This window comes from Pteropus medius, unplaced genomic scaffold (assembly GCF_902729225.1).
Source record: "Pteropus medius unplaced genomic scaffold, Ma_sr-lr_union100, whole genome shotgun sequence".
NCBI lineage: Eukaryota > Metazoa > Chordata > Mammalia > Chiroptera > Pteropodidae > Pteropus > Pteropus medius.
The window spans coordinates 17,589,865-17,606,634 of NW_024354500.1; the positions used below are offsets into that span (position 1 = coordinate 17,589,865).

The window sequence follows — 16,770 nt, forward strand, 5'->3', positions numbered from 1 at the left end:
TGTTCTATAATAGCCTGTTCTCACGTTAATTTTATATAAGCTAAGTAAAAAAGTACTTAGCACATCACTCCCAGCCTCTCCAATATCAAGTTATTTGCTTCTCCCAGCTTTAGCACCTGCGGAGAATGGCATCCGACAGGTCAGGAGCGAGATCAAGGGGCAGAAACAGCCAACCGCCTAGAGCGGTCACATCTGTACTGCCGCTCTCTCTTTTCTTTTGCTCTCTATGGTCAGGAGCTCAATTCCCTCCTCCGCCCGGAAGTGTACTGGCTTGCGCATGGCCAGAAGGTAGTTCCGGGGTTGGGATATTCGTTCCCAGTGTTCAGTTGTCACGGTTGGTGGGCAGTAAATCAAGATGCTGCGGAATCTGCTGGTGAGGACCTTCTCGACTAGTAGTTGTGGTTTGGAGCGGGAGGTTTGGGAGCGCAGACTTAAGGGGCGATGGCGGAATGAAAAACCTGATCTGAGAGGGAAGGTGGAAGGAAGAAGGCAGCTTCTTAAGTCGCCTTGCTCTCCGTGTCCTTTTCTCCTGATGTCGCTTTCCCTTGCTTTCTCTTCGCCCCAGGCTTTGCTTGGTAGATGTAGGGAGTGGAGAGGCTGGGAAGGTGAGCAGAGGACTGTTGGTTAGACAAGCCTTGGTTTTTTTAATTGCCACCCCTAACTCTGAGGATCCATTAATGAGTTCATTAACTCTGATGTGAGTTAAAAAGCAAGGTCCAGGTGGGAAGTTTCTGATACCCGGTAGCATCAGGCAGAAAGATACTCCTCTGATACTGAAAGGGTTTAACTTTCAGTGGTTCTGAGCTTTGTGAGTATCAGAAGGGCAGTTTTTAAAAAGGCGTTTAATTTTGGATGGGACTTTACGAGCAGTCATGGCGGAAGTGAAGTGTTGCTTCCTTCGGCGGTTCTGCAGTGTCCTTCACCACACCACCGACATTGAGCATGTGAAATATTTCCCCAAAATGTCGAAAAGAGAAGGAAAATGTAACAGTGATCATTTTCATTTGCAATTATTCAATAAGGTTTTACCTAGTTTCTCACTATAGCATTTATATTTTAGATAGTGGAGCGCATATTTGTTTCATTACCTAATTCCATTGGATATATAATCCCAGTCTCTTCTTAAAAAGATTTATACCCTAGTAAATATTTTTTAAGGAAAAATGTAATGAAGGAAGCATTTAATTAAGTAGGAACCATGCCAGTTTATTTTGATATCAAGTAATAGATTTTTAATAATATGGTAGAGTGTTCAACGAAAACATTTGAGCTTAGTGTTTTTTGGTAACCATTTTTTATTTTCATAATATCTATATATCAGTATAGTTTCCTCAAGGATTACATAATGATATTGGTTCAATTCAGGTAAAGATCTTTTTTTCCCCCTCAGAATCAACGTGAATTTTTCTTCAATGTAGTTCTTCGGAGATTGCAGAATGTAATATAAAGGGCAGTGAATGGACAACAAATTAGAAAACCTGGATGTTGGTTTATAACTTTGTTACTGGCATATTGAATATGTTTTAACTCTGAATTTCTCTCTCCTATAATTTTAAAGATTGAACGTGGTTGGTTTTGAAGGTTTCTTTAATCCCTAAATCTGTTTAATATGTATGGATTTTCCATGTCAGGCTCTTCGTCAGATTGCCCAGAGGACCATAAGTACTGCTTCACGCAGGCAGTTTGAAAATAAAGTTCCAGAGAAACAAAAGCTATTTCAGGTACTGAAATATTTTATAAGATCGTTACTTGTAATAATATGGTTACCAAAAGGTGGAGATAGAAAGTACATCTGGAAATGTCCCATTATTAGTTATTCTGTTGTATTAGCAAAAGAATAATTGATAGATAACTGGGCATTTGCTATATTTAGGAGACCCTTGAAGTAGAAGAAATGAGGGGGAAGGGGTGTATATAGGTCCACGACACTTTCTTTGGACAAGTTACTTTGGACATACTCTTTGAGGTAGTTGCACAGGAATAGGCAAGTACACCATAGAAAGGGACCAGAAACAAAAAGAAGTTAGAGGTGTAGAAACTTAATAAGTGTTACAGGTGCTGTTTTATTTAATTAATTTATTTATTGGGGGAGGCAACCCTTGGTTGACCTCACAGATAGCAAGGACGTTGTCAGTTTACAATCCCTTTTTTTAAAAAATTTTTTACACTTACACCACCTGGTCTTCCTAGGTGGTCTCCCATCCAAGTACTAACCAGGCCCGACCCTGCTTAGCTTCCAAGATCAGAAGGGATCAGGCTTATTCAGGGTAGCATGGCTGTAGATTTAGAGGTGCTATTTTATATCACTGGAAAAAGATATAATGAATTGGCATTGGAAAAATTGGCTATTTTAAAGAAAGTAAAAGTAGAACCTTTCTATATTATATATTAAAAGATCAATTGCAGATATAAAGGCTTCTCAGAAAAATTAGAAGAAAATACAGGAGATATTTCCTTTTTTTACCCTCCGTTTTGTTGAAATATGATTGACAAATAAAAATTGTACATGTTTAGGTTGTACCTGATTTTTTTTTAAGGTGTACAATCTGAAGTTTAATGTATCTGTGAATTATAACCATAATCAAGTTAATTAACATCCACCACCTCACATAGTTACTTTTTTGTGTAGGTGTGTAAAAACACTTAAGATCTACTCTCAGCAAATTTCAGGTATACAATATAGTATTACTAACTACTATAATCACCATAGGAGAATATTTCTTACAATCATAAAAGTGGAGAAGGCTTCCTAAGGAAGTCTTTACAAGCTGTAAAGAAGCTGTAAAGGAGAAAAATTGTAAGGTTTGTTGACGTAACAATTTTAAAAGTGTTTATGGTTACAGGAGACAAGTGATAAATTGAGAACAAATTTTAAAATAATAGGTTAATATCCTTAGTATACAAAGAGCTCAATAAATCAATAAAAAATGCAAATTAAAACTACAAGTTATTAATTCTTTTTCCCCCTTTTTGATTGTCAAAATTTTAGAAAGATTTAGAATAGGCAATGTTAGCCAGGTATGAGGGATAAGTACATTCATATACGATGCTTTCATACATGCTAGGTAGTAGTATAATTGGTATAAAAGTTTTAGAAGGTATTTGAAAGTATCATTAAAAACAAATCATATACCCTATTATCTAGGACTCCCATTTTTAAGACTTTCCTACAGAAATAGTAGCGTAGCTATTTAAAAATAGGAAAGAGGCTATTCATTATGGAATTTTAATATCAAAAAAATGAGTAACCTAAATACCCATTAATAGAAGACTGGCTAATTCAATTGTGGTATTTTTGCACAGTGGAATGCTAGTAGCCATTAAAAGGGACAAGGTAGGTTTAAATGGACTAACAAAATGGTTTTTAAGATAGCATTGAGAAAAAAGTAGTATATGGTATACCATTATATAGCGTAATCGCATTTTTTATATTAAACATGAATGTATATAAATTAGAAGACAATATAAGCATTAAAAAAATGTTTTAAGGATATGTGCATACTGTTAACAGTGATTTTCTTATGAGGAGAGACTTAGTGGGAGAGAGTAGTTTATCTTTATAAGTAATTAAGTTATCAGTAATTTTTTTTTAATTGTCATCTCTGGTTTTTTGCAGATAAAAATTTAAGTGAAAGGAAAGTTGGATCATTTATACTATGTAGAAATAAAATAGTTATTTAATAGGTATATGAATTATCTACTCCAAGCCAGGTGCTAGAGTAGGGGCTAAGGGTATAATTTAGGGTTTTAAACCAAAACCTCCCCTTTCATTTAAAGAAAAAATCTTCCCTGTGACTAAATCTAAAGTATGACAATTACTGACATTTTTAATAATTAAGTTGATGAACTCAATGGATATATTTTCATAGCTTTAACTTTTATATGTTCCTTGGGAAGAACATCTTTATTGGATTTTAAATTGACTTTAAAGGAAAAAATGTTGACTTTCGAAGTTTTTATTTTAAAGTCGTTGTAGTAGTAAAGAATCAGGAAAATTAAAGTTCTTTTTAATTTTGATATTTAAAGTATTTTAATTCCAGAGATTTAAGGAGCCACTTAATTTTATATGAATATATTAGTCCTTTGAATTGAGTTGGAAACAAATGACACATGTGTTATTTATTATTATTTTTTAACCTAGGAGGATAATGGAATTCCAGTGCATCTAAAGGGTGGAGTAGCTGATGCCCTCCTGTATAGAGCTACCATGATTCTTACAGTTGGTGGTAAGACATTTGGAATGCTTGATTTATAGAAAAGTAATAGTAAGGATAACTAACAATTTCATTGCTTTTATTATGCTAGTATTTTTTTTAATAAGTATTTTTTATTAAATTTATTGAGATGACATTTGTTAATAAAATTATATAAGTTCCAACTGTACAATTTTATAATACAGGGTTCCCTTTCCCCTAGGCCATGGACCCGTACTGGTCTGTGGCCTGCTAGGAACCGGGCCACACAGAAAACGAGCGGCAGGCAAGCGAGCGAAGCTTTATCTGTATTTGTAGCCGCTCCCCAGGGTTAGCATCACTACCTCAGCTCTACCTCAGATCATCAGGCATTAGATTCTCATAAGAGCACAGGTCCCTGGTGCCAAAAAGGTTGGGGACCGCTGCTATAATAGATCATATGTATGCTGCATTGTATTATGCCAGTATTTTAACAGACACAGCCTCCAGAGTTAGAGCTCTTACTGCTTTGAGTACAAAGAGTCAAGAGGGTGATGGATACCTGTTCTGTAAGAGCATTTTGGTGTCTTTGAAAAGTATAAACCAATCAAGTTTGCTGATTGTGTTGTGATAGAGGTGGCTTTTCATTGTGCTGTTGGTGGCCCTGCAAGCCTTTGGAGGAACCAGAGACATCCATTCTACTTCATCTCCTATAACTGGGACTTTTTAACATTTTGACTCTGAGGCATAATAAAAACATTTTATATCTAAATCCTGTACACATTTATGATAGAAACAAAATCTATGCCGATCAATACTTATATGCAAAGTACTTTGACATTTTTTTTCTGTGGATTGGGCAGGTCTATTATTCAGTATTAGTGGAATATACAAATTAGTATACTAGGAGCAATGTTAGGAATTAGAATGATTGCTCTTTGAGGGAGAAAGGGAAATAATAGAGTGATTACTGTGTGCTTGTCCTTTTGATAGGAATGCCACATACATGGATTCTGTAACTCTTGTATTAAGTCTGTAATATGTTCTCATTTTAAGATGAAAAAATTATGTTAATTACTCAAGGTAATATTGCTTCTATCTGGAAAGCTGAGATTTGAACCTTAATTACAAAGTCCCCCTACTCTTGCCAAAATGCCTTCTTTGGTGTTAATTAAATACAGTAATGGGGCATTAATGGATGAAGACAACAACTAGATAGTGACACTTGGGCTTTCTTATGACACTTGGGCTTTCTTAAGATAAAGTCCCAAATTCTTTTTGGCCAGTGTGACTATTTCTTAAATATTCCGTTAATTAGTTTTAAAAATAAATTTCCACTCATTAGCTATTCTTACATTAAATTTGATTATTTTAAAAATTATATATCACTCTTCCTCGATTTTACATTGATAGTACACTTTGGGAAGGCTTGCCTATTTTGACCTCTTTATTGGCTTTTGACTCATTCTTAGCATTTTTTAGGCAATCTTAGCTTGGTATGGAAATAATCTATTATCTTAATCTTATTTAAAAATTACATGTTGTCATTAAATTGACAAATGCATTATTGTGCTGCATCTAACACTTTCTATAGAAGTTAATATTGAAGCTACGTTCACTATATGTATTTTAAATTTTGCCAGCACCTATCAGCAGACTTTTTTATGTTCCCATAAAAGTAGTCTTATTGCTAATCTTGCTGTTATCTTTTAACTTTTAGCTGGAATATTAGTTTTAAATCTTAGAATTTCTTGTAAGTTCTTCTTCTGTTTATTTTTATTCTTTATTTTTTTATTTCAGGAACAGCATATGCCATATATCAACTGGCTATGGCTTCCTTTCCCAAGAAGCAAGATTGACTTCAGGTTATCTTCCCAGCAATCAGTTTGTTCAGTTTCATTCAGCTCTCTATGGACCAGTAAACTGATAAATAACTGAATTCTTGGGGGATTAATATTTATTGACTTGTACTAACTGCCACCAATAAAGCAGTCTTCACCATGCTTTGTCTTATTTTATCACTTTAGGATACATATACCAATAATTTTCAGCTTTTGGTCACTCTTGTAAATTGTAAGTAAGGAGCAAAAAATGACTCTTCGTCATTAAGGTTGTACAAAGTACCATTGTGATATTATTTTAGTGAAATTATATTTTTAGCAGCTCAGAATTAACATAGTGGGTGGTCTTCAGCTTTAATTGAGCTTGACATTTGAAAGTCTCGCTTCCCAATATGCTATACCCTGGGATATGCTAAACCTGAGATTAGTGGAAGCAGGTTATTTTTGGCTCTTGGGATTCAAGTTTCTTTTTTTTTCCCTCTCCCTTAGCTATGTGAATGTATATTTAAATGTCGGATGCATTCCACAGTTTAGAATTAGCCTTTAGTAGAGTAACTGTAAAGTAATTCAATATTTGTTCTTTTTTTCACATTCAGAATGGGTTTCTATTGTTTTACTTTAATCCATAACATAAAATGTAATTTTCCTTAAATACTTAGTTTATTTTTAAAAGTAATCTTCTGGGAGAACTTAGAGAGTTAAATTTTGTCATCTCTGTAATGTGTACATTTGTAACACTATATGAAGTTTAGAGTCTAGCTGCATCACCTCTAGGCGAAATCTATGAGTAAGGGTTTTATAAATTAATTTCTGTATAAAATTAAGAAAAGTAGTATATTACAAAAATTGAGTCAAATCTGAAATAGCCAAGCTAAACCTTTTCCTATTAGGACATTGAGGCTTAGGATACAAATCGATCTCAAAAGGTACCTAATAAAAGGTTTTTCAGCCTTGAATCTTGAAGGAGGGAAAGGGTCTTTTATAGCCATACTGTAAAACCTATCACTAAATGCATGAATGTGCCAAACCGCTGACAAAATCATTACTAACATCAGCAGAGAATACTGCCTTTGAAGGGAGTCGAATAAATATCATTAGACATTCCTGAATACTGAGAAAGTTAAGGTAGTCTGGAATCTGGTTCAATTCAGTTATTCAGAGCAAAAAAGCAACCAATGATAATATTTTGAAACACCATGTTTAACAGCATTTTCTAAAGAATTTCATAAACATGAAATGCTTTTATGACATGATGTGAGAGATATAAAAAGAAAAAGCTTGATACCTCTACAACCTTCATGTCTTGCTAATATGAAAGGTGCTTTACTATTTCTGGTATAACCTAGTGAGGCAATTTATAAAACATTTTTCACACCCAAATGTTCGTTTTGGGCTATGTTAATATCGTGAGCTTTGATAAAGTAAAAGTGGGTTAAATGCCTAAGGTACTAAAAAATTTTTTCCTAAGATTAAATATTTGCTCTTCATCCTAAAATTCTCCTTAGAGCAGGGGTGGAGATGGGGAAGCAGGCAAGGGGCAAGATTACAGGAGAGGGGTTGCTGAATAGATTCCTGTGAAAATGTCTGCTACTCTTAGTATTTAGTAGGAGATATTACTATTCTTGATAGATTTCAAAGACTAACCAGAAGTCTATAGGGCAGAATCCATAAGAAATAACTATTGAAAATGTAGCCTTCAGGAAACAAGACAACCGTCATTCCAATTTCCTTTTTATCTTTACTATAGGAGAAATATTTAAGTAAAATTTTCTTAAAATTAGTACTATGCACAAAATTAACATCTGTATTCTGTAGCTTCTAGATGAAGTTAAACCATATTTATAGATGAAAAAACTAAAGCTTGGAGAGGGCATGCAGTTTATCCAAAGCTACAAAAAAATGGCAGCACAAGATTTTAAATCTAGTTTTATCTGATTCTTAAAGTTCATGGTTTTTCTAGTATATTTCATCTTATCAGATATTTAATTAAATATCGATTGGCATAGCTTCAGTATACTGTTTAATAGCAATGTATGCAAAACTGAATACCCTACAGACTTCTATCCTCTGTATAGTTAAGCTTCTTAAAATAGTAATCAGTACAGTCTTCAGTTTCACATTGATGTCTATATGTAATTTGCAATCTACCTACCTATTTAACATGTCTCTCTCACTTTCGTTTGAGGTCCAAACTTAGTGCTCTCATTACTGTGTAGCTCTGCTGCTGCTTGGTGCATGCATACTCATTCTTGACATCCTGGGACAGCTCCCCAGATTCTGCTGGAACCTTTGACATTCTCTCCTTTGTTCCCAGTGTTCCCTGTACTCCTCTTCATCAGGAGTTTCATCCCTTTGAATTTGAATTCAAATTTGAATTATAATTGTCGATAAGATTGGGAATCAGTATAACGTTATAGTTAATTATGGAGATGATGGAGTCAGAAGACCCAGCTTCCAGCCATGGATTTCCATGGTTAGCTAACTTTGCTAAGCCTATATCTTCATCTTTATAAATGGAATCATATCTAGAGTAGGTATTCTAATGCATGTTTAGCACAGAAGATGGTTTCTGACACTAAGTGTATAATAACATACTTCTGTTGTTAGCTCAGAGAAGGAACTATATCTTTTCAATCATATCCCTATGAACTTGGCACAGAGCAGGGACTATGAGCTGGTCATGGCTGGTAGGGCAAGTTCACAATTTCATCCATGTCCTATGTGACTTCTGTCTTTTGGCTCTGCTATCCTTGGTGTATAGCTTTCATTCTCCTTGTGAAATGGCTGCTGCAGCTTCAGCTGTTTTGTTTTCCTGCAGAAAGAGGGATTGATGCAAGAGCACATGCTAAATAAGTGAGCTCTCTTTAAAGAGCTTCAGAAGCCCCACACAAAGACTTCAGCTTATATCTCTTTGGGCAGACCTTTGTCACATGATCATGCCCGGTTTCAGAAAGGCCAAGAAATGTCTTAGCTGGATATATGGCCAAACAAAATTGGAGTTCTATTTAATAAGAAGAGAAGACTGGGTATTGAGTTGGCAACTAAAAATCTTTCCCCCAGCTGGTTTAATTTTTAAAAGAATGAAGTCAGCACTGGAGGAGAGAGGACCTAGAATTTTGGTTCCTAGCTCTAGTTGTTTTGATGCCCACATCCATGCCTGTTCTTAGACTTGGTTGCATTCCATTGGGCAATAATTTTCTCTTTTTGCTTAAGTCAGTTCAGGTAGATTTCTCAGCCAGGAACCAACCAAAGCAGGATTTCCTGAGTTCCCCATCTACTATACCATCTAATAAAACAACTCTACCATTTACCGTAAATGATAGATCCATCCATCCATCCATCCATCCATCCATCCATTTATTACACATCTAAATGATAGATGTGTAATAAATGGTATTCATTACTGGTTTCTCATAGAAATGTTTCAAAAAGATTTACTTGGGAAACAAAAATGCAAATAAAGAATAGAAGAATGATGAAAACAAAGATTATGGTGCTGCTCTAGCCAGTTCTGCGTCAGCGTTTGCCGAACCCTTCCTGCTGTTTGATCTAGCTTGGGACTCCCTCTTCCTGGGTCCTGGCATACATCAGTGTGGAAAGCAACATTTCGTGAACCACTACCTAAGATTTTCATATATTCATCAAGATTACTAATTCAAGTTAATAGGTGTTGAGTGCCTGCTATGTGCCAGACACTACTGTAGGTGCCTAGGAATCACTGTTGAACAAAATATGCCTTCAGAATTTACATTATAGTGAGGGGTGGCAGGGAAGACAGTTAAGATGAAAATAAATTGTATAGTATGTTAGAAAGTAATAAGCTCTAGGGGGGAAAAGAACAAAGGGTAGAATTGGCAAGGGGGTGGGATGATTGGAAGAGACCAAAGGGGAGAGCCGGCATGGAGGTGGGAGTATAGCAGCAGTAAATAAGGTGTGAGGGTTGGCTTCAATGAGAAGGTCAGATTTAAATAAAGACTGTAGGTGAAGGAGCTAGTCAATCAGCTACATGAGGAAAAGACATAGGAAAGGAGTACAGCTTAGAGCAAATGCCCTAAGGTGCCCAGCATGTTCAAGGAACAGGAAAGCAGCAGTTACTGCTTACTGAGGGAAATGTCAGGTAAGGAGGGACCACACCGAGCAAGGCCTTCTAGGCTATTTATAAGGACTTTGGCTTTTACTCTTGAAGATATAGGGATCCATTGCGGGATTTCTCAGAGAAGAGAGACTTACGTGTTTTAAAGAGGATTAGCTTTGTAGTCATGTTGAAATATATCTTAGAAGACCCAGGATAGAAGCAGGCAGACTCACTAAGAAACCTGTTAAAGCAATCCAGGTGAGAAATGATGGAGGCTAAGAACAGCAATTAGTCATGGAGGCAATCAAATGTCAGGCTGTGAACAGAGGAGGATCTTTATCAACAACCTAGACCTTGCCTTTCTCAACCAACCAACCATCCATCCATCCATCCATCCATTCATCCGTTACTTACCGAAAGCCTACTTTGTGTAAGGCAGTGTTCTAGGCTGTAAAAATACAACTGTGAACTGGACTAGCAAGCTCCTTCAGGGATCTTACATTCTAGTCAGTAGAGATAGACAAGTAAATAAATTCAAAAGCATGATAATGGTCAACAGTGGGAACTGCTATAAAGGAATCAACAATGTAAGTGAGATCTCAGGAAAAATGGTGGAGTGGTAGCTGGAAAAGGCCTCAGAGGAAGTGACATTTGAACTGATACCAGATGTGAAGAAGGAGCCAGTTGTGCTAAAAGTCAAGAGAAAAGCATTCCAGGGAAAGGGAAATTGCTTTGTATGGTTAAAGTACAGTAAGACCAGTGTTGTTGGAACATGAGGTGGAGAAAGCAGCAATTGTTAACTCTTCCCCAGAGACTAGCACAACAAATGACCATGTCCCTACACAGATTGGTCTTTTCTGGTTTCATAATATGCATCACAATCTGATAACCACAGTATTGATTTAACAAGAAGTTTAAACAAACTAATATGTGGACATTCTATCCTAGTTTGTCGTTAATTGTTATTAGCAAGACCTAGAAGCTGAGGAAATATAGGTAGCAAGAAATCAAACAGCAATTATTTTGAACTAGATTTCAAATTGAGATCTGTCTTATTCGGAAACTCATTGTTTAATTACTGTGTACCATGTTACTTTCTAGATGAGGAAAGAAGAAAACTACTTAGGACAACTTTTACTGGTTGATTTCTCCCCACAGACTTTATTCTGTTTGAGTACTGTTGTATCACTGGTTATGTTTGATAAATTTTTTGTTTTTGTTTTTGTTTTATTAGGCGAGGCAAGCCTTGGTTGACCTCATAGATTGCAAGGACCTTGTCAGTCTACAATCCCTTATTTTTTTTTATTTTTTACATCTGCAGCACCTGGTCTTCCTAGGTGGTCTCCCATCCAAGTACTAACCAGGCCTGACCCTGCTTAGCTTCCAAGATCAGACAGGACTGGGCTTGTTCAAGGTGACCTGGCTGTAGACTGTTTGGTAAATCTTCATCTTAATGACTGGCGGTTTTTAATTCTCTCTCTCTTCTCTCTGATTCCCATGAAGCTGGCCATGTATCTGTTCTGATTGGTGATTTCTATTACAGTTTTACAGCTGCTACTTATCATTTTTTTTTTTTTAATATACGACTTCTTCAAGTCAAGGATATATTTTGAAGGACTCATCTCTTTAATGTGGAAAACCAATCAAAATTCAAGACATGTTCTAAAGTTTTATCTTCGTATAATATGCCAGAGATAGGGAAATGATTAAGTAAGCATTCACAATTAGAGTCCTTGGAAACTACAGAACTGTCTATTGAAACAGTGATTTCAAAGCATTTGTAAAGTATGCTAGAGGAAGAGGGACTCAGATTTTGCAGCCTTAGTGCTAGAATATTGTGTGTGTGTGCATGTGTGTGTGCGTGTGCTATTTCCTTGAATTCTGAGGGTATATGACTTTATTGACCTCTAGTAGGAGGCTGTCATCTCCCCTCTGAGGAGTTGCTAAAAAAAATACTCTTTTGGTATCATTCTTAAGATTAAAGGCTGATGTTCTTGTTTGGCTTTATTATCTCTAGGCCATTTAACCTCAATGCACTTAGCTAAAACATTTACGGCCATTAAAATTGGATGCTCTCTACCCATAGTGCTTTTTCCTAAAACAGTATCTGCTTTGGGAAATCAGTATGTGATTACCATTTTGACCGTTTCTGTCACAAAAACACATCTTTACATTTTGGTCATTTTCCCACCTTGATTCTATCCTAATGATTATCATAATGATTTTTTTTAAAGGTTTCTTTCTACTTTAGTTGGAACATAGTAAGAAGAAATAGACCAGAAATCTGTCATGAATGAAGAGCTAGGAGTCTCTTTGTTTACCTTTACCTTTGTCCATATTTATCAATAAAAGTCTAGACAAAGAGCAACTAACAGAATCCCTTTACAGGACTGAAAGATAGAAAAGCAAACAAAATAAAAAGATATATTTTTCAAGAAGCAGTTTTGAATATTTTGAGTATTTTTCAAGTCTTGAAAAATAAACTTTCAAGTCTTGCTCGTTTTTCAGAGGCAGCAGCCTAGCTTAAATAATAAATTGTGATAATTATTTTCCAAATCAAACGTTTTTAACTGGTAGAAATGGATTTTTATTATAGATGATTATTAAGCATGCTGAGAAAGAAAAAATGAACATGTATAGATAGCATGCTTACAATGCATATACTTTATTACTACAGAACCATTAGTGTAATTCATGTAATATTCTAATCTTTGTTCTGTGTATAAGTAGCTGGAGTACTGGAGTGCTTTTAGGACTCTCCTCCTCAGCTCATTCTTTTAGAATCTTTTTTTCAGCATGGCAGAAAATGTGTCCGCTGGTAACCCATATTTCCCAGATCACCATCTGTATTAGCTAAGCCACCATAACAAAATACCACAGACTGGGTAGCTTAAACAATAGAAATTTATTTCCTCACAGTTCTTGAGGCTAGGAGTCCCAGATCGAGGTGCCTGCCAATTCAGTTCCTGGTGAGAGCCCTCCTCCTGGCTTGCAGATTTTCACCTCTTGCTGGATCTTCAAAAGGCCTTTACTTTGTGGCACGGAGAAAGATCTCTGGTGTCTCATCTTATAAGGACATTGATCCATTGGATTAAAGCCCAACTCTAATGGCCTTACTTAACCTTAGTTACCTCCATTAAGACCCTTATCCCCAAATACAGTCACATTGAGGGTTACAGCTTGAGCCTATGAATTTTGAGGGGACACATCTGAAAGAAAATGAAAGTTATTTTTGGTCCTGTGTTCAAAATTTTCAAGAGAAGAGTTTGATTGTCCCAGGATCTATCAACTGAAAGATACCGTCATGGGCCCAATTTGTTTCAAGCTTACTCCTTTCCAGTATATGGCTTCTTCTAGGTAAGGAGCTAATGGCTCTGAAGAGATTCTCACAGATTAAATATATAATACTATATGCATTTGATGTGTTCAGTCAGGAGTGAGTAGGTGTTAAAGTTTACATAAAAAATATGGGGTTTTTTTCGAGAGTAACAGAAAATGGAAAATATCTTGGTAAATGAGAAACAAGTTAATTCTAGAAATGCAGAATAGTCTCAAGGTTTTAGTGGCAGGAGAATAGAAATTTTGAAATGTAAAGGATCTGAAATTTATGATATTTTGGCATCTGAAGATCCATTGCAGCACTTCTTGATTTTTTTTTGATGGGACACTACTGAGAACAGCAGGAAATATGATTAGAGAAATTCAGAAGATTTAGGTACTTTCATTTAAGATGGACCAGAGTGGACCTAAAATGGCTAATAAGGATATTATAATAGACTATGCAAGATTTTAAAATATTGAAGGGAGTAAATTGTCCTCTTGAATGAGACTAAGGGTTGCAGGAGGTGATAATAAGGACATTTTAACAATAACCTAATGTCTTATAAGTTGTGTGTGTTTCGTGTGAGCAAAATAACTGCCACAAACAGCAGAATTAAGAATGAGTAAATTTGTGAACAGGATCAGCTGCATTTTTCTTAGATTTCTACTTTCAGTAACTAGAGGAAAAAGAAAAATTGACTGCAGAGATGATCCAGGACTAGAAGTTATAATTTACAGTTATAGCATTTTTCTTCAAGAAGTAGATACAACCTCCAAGGCACTCACATTTAAGAATATGAGAATAGTAGAACAGAGAAGAGCTGCTTAAGCGACATGGGGCAGTTAATGCTGTGTTTTGCTAGTTATGCTGAAGGTCACACCAACTTGGGAGCCAGTCAAGGTCACATTTACATTAGTTTCCAAATAACCATGATTCTGAACCTCCACCTGTCCACACAAAAACACTGCCATCCTTTCATTTTTGTGAGTCATTGACACATTACATATGCCCAGCAACATAATTTTTCTTATTCCTCCTTTCTTCTCTTCTTTTCAAACTGCTTCACCAACACCAAGAGAAATCAACTCAGCCAGGCTCTGCCCTACCCAAGATTCTGTCTTTGAATTCTCCTAAACCTACCTTTCCCTGTGTCCCAAGGGAGAACTAATTTGTATGGGGAAATGGGGAGGACTTTTCTTTCATGTATTCATTCAACAAACCTTGAAATGCCTACTATGAACCTGGCACGATTCTAGCTCTAACGATAGTGTATTTATATTCATAAACAAGACAGACAAAATCCCTGCTCTCATTGAATTATATGCTGAGCCATGCTTCCTCAGCAAGGCCTTGAGACAGCAATTCTGGAGGCCAGAGTCTTGCTAGATTCCTGGTGAAGATGGCTGTTTCAGCTTTGGGCTCCTGTTAGAACCTCTCCAATAAGGCCACCATGTGCCACAAAAAGAAACAACCATTTTTAGGCACACAATGCCCCAACCCACACTTAGAAAACAATCAACATTTTAATTTTGTTGATGGAACAAAAAGTATTCAAAACTAACTCTGCCTGCTGCATTGACAACCTTCCACGTGATTCTAGAGCCTCAAGTTTGTCCTTGAAGAATCACTTGGCCTACCGTGGAGATCTTCCCAGAATGAAGTAAGAGCCTCCCCACAAAGGATACCTAAGTCGTCACCTCTTGAAAAACAAGATAGTTCCACTTTTGACATGACAAAGATTTTTGGCAAGGTTTCAGCTTTGGGGACCATGTTTTAATCAGATTCTAATTGAGGGAATTGTGAGCTTCCTTTTCCTTTTGTGTCTCTACCAGGAAGCTGCTCTCAGCAGCCTGGGAACAGGAGCTGGCCTTCCATGAAACCAGTGGAAGGTCTGCTTTTCCTTTTTACATCATTTTTTTCAGAAGTCATTACCTTTTTGTAGTGCACCCTGTGATAAATGGCTAAGACCCATAGGATATGATGGTTTTATAGTAGGACATAGTTTTCATGGAAGGAAAGAACAAGAGAAATAGACTTCCTTTAAAATGGCTCAACTTGAATGTTCACAAATCAAGTTGGATTTGTTAGCAATTCGATGGTGTTTCCATTTCCCTTTCTGTACCTCCTGTAGTTGAGAGGCACTGCTGAGTGGCCATGGCACCACGAGGGGGCAGTCTTTGATAAGAAGAAAAAAGAAAACTTCACATTCATCCCATTTCCATAAAATTAACGAGCACTTAACAAAAGTAGGGACTATTTTGTTGTTATTTCCCTATCAAGACACTGACTCTGCTTTAGCAAGTAGAAGTAATTAGTGAATAGATTTGTTTTTGTTCCTTCTGTTTCTGCAAATTTCCTTGTACAGAAAATGATTTGGAATCTAAAAATGAAGTATGAAATGCCACGTCAGGATACTTACTTTTAGGATTTGGTAATCAAAAGCTGTCAGGGGTTGAAATAAACTCCTTTCCTGTTTGATTTTAACATTCTAGGATGGCCTGCAGTTATGAATTGAATTGCATCTCCTCCAAATTCATATGTTGAAACCCTAACTCCCAGTACCTCAGAATGTGACTGAAGTTTGAACATAGGGCCTTAAAGAGGTAATTAATTTAAAGCGGGTCATGCCAGTGGGCCCTACCTAATCTGATATGCTTGGTGTCCTTAGAAGAAGAGATTAGGATATCAAGATTAGAGATAGAAGAGATTGGAGACACTACACATGTGCATGCATAAATGACCATGTGAACACACAGAGGATACCTACCTACAAGCCAAAGGGAGAGGTCTCAGGAAATCAAATACTTTGATCTTGGGCTTCTAGCCTCTAGAACTGAGAAAAATCAATTTCTATTATGTAGTATTTTTTCATGGAAGCCCTAGCAAACTAATACAACAGATATATAACATTTAACTTCTTGTGATGTAGGTTAGTTTTTTAATCCCTTCATTTCTTTACTCATAAATGAAGGGATGAAAAATTGCAACATGAGAGACATTTCCAAATAATTTAAAATGCGATGTTATATCCAGTGCCATTTCTTTTGAAGGACAAATTTTTATTAATAGGCAATCAGCTTCATCCCACCTGCACTGTGTGTTGAAAAGACATTTATAGATTATGGTTTGAAGGTGGCATTAAATTATTAGGCTGCCGGTTTGCCCACAGGTTTCAGTCCTACCTCGGAAAGAATAAGGGATTTGGAAAGGCAGAGAATGTGGTGAGAGGAAGATTTTTTGTGGAAGGAGATCATTGCAGCCACTTTTTGTAATGAGGTCTTTGTGAAGGAAAAGAGATGGAATAAAATTTGTCATTGATTTTATTTATTTATTATTTATTTTATTTAGTTTCAAATATAT

The 16,770-nt window shown here is 36.2% G+C and overlaps 1 protein-coding gene and 2 pseudogenes across 1 annotated transcript; 1 reads left to right on the plus strand and 2 right to left on the minus strand.

The window, feature by feature from the left end:
• The first annotated feature begins 227 nt into the window (after window positions 1–227).
• COX7A2 (cytochrome c oxidase subunit 7A2) lies at window positions 228–6,175 on the plus strand. Its single transcript, XM_039853162.1, has 4 exons — window positions 228–373; window positions 1,632–1,721; window positions 4,142–4,226; window positions 5,973–6,175. Exons 1-4 carry the CDS (start codon window positions 356–358, stop codon window positions 6,029–6,031), a joined length of 252 nt encoding a protein of 83 aa, XP_039709096.1. The 5' UTR covers window positions 228–355; the 3' UTR covers window positions 6,032–6,175.
• On the minus strand, window positions 2,166–2,284 carry LOC120595091 (uncharacterized; annotated as a pseudogene).
• Window positions 6,176–11,400: 5,225 nt separating the features above from the next.
• Window positions 11,401–11,519, minus strand: LOC120595178 (uncharacterized; annotated as a pseudogene).
• Window positions 11,520–16,770: the final 5,251 nt, after the last annotated feature.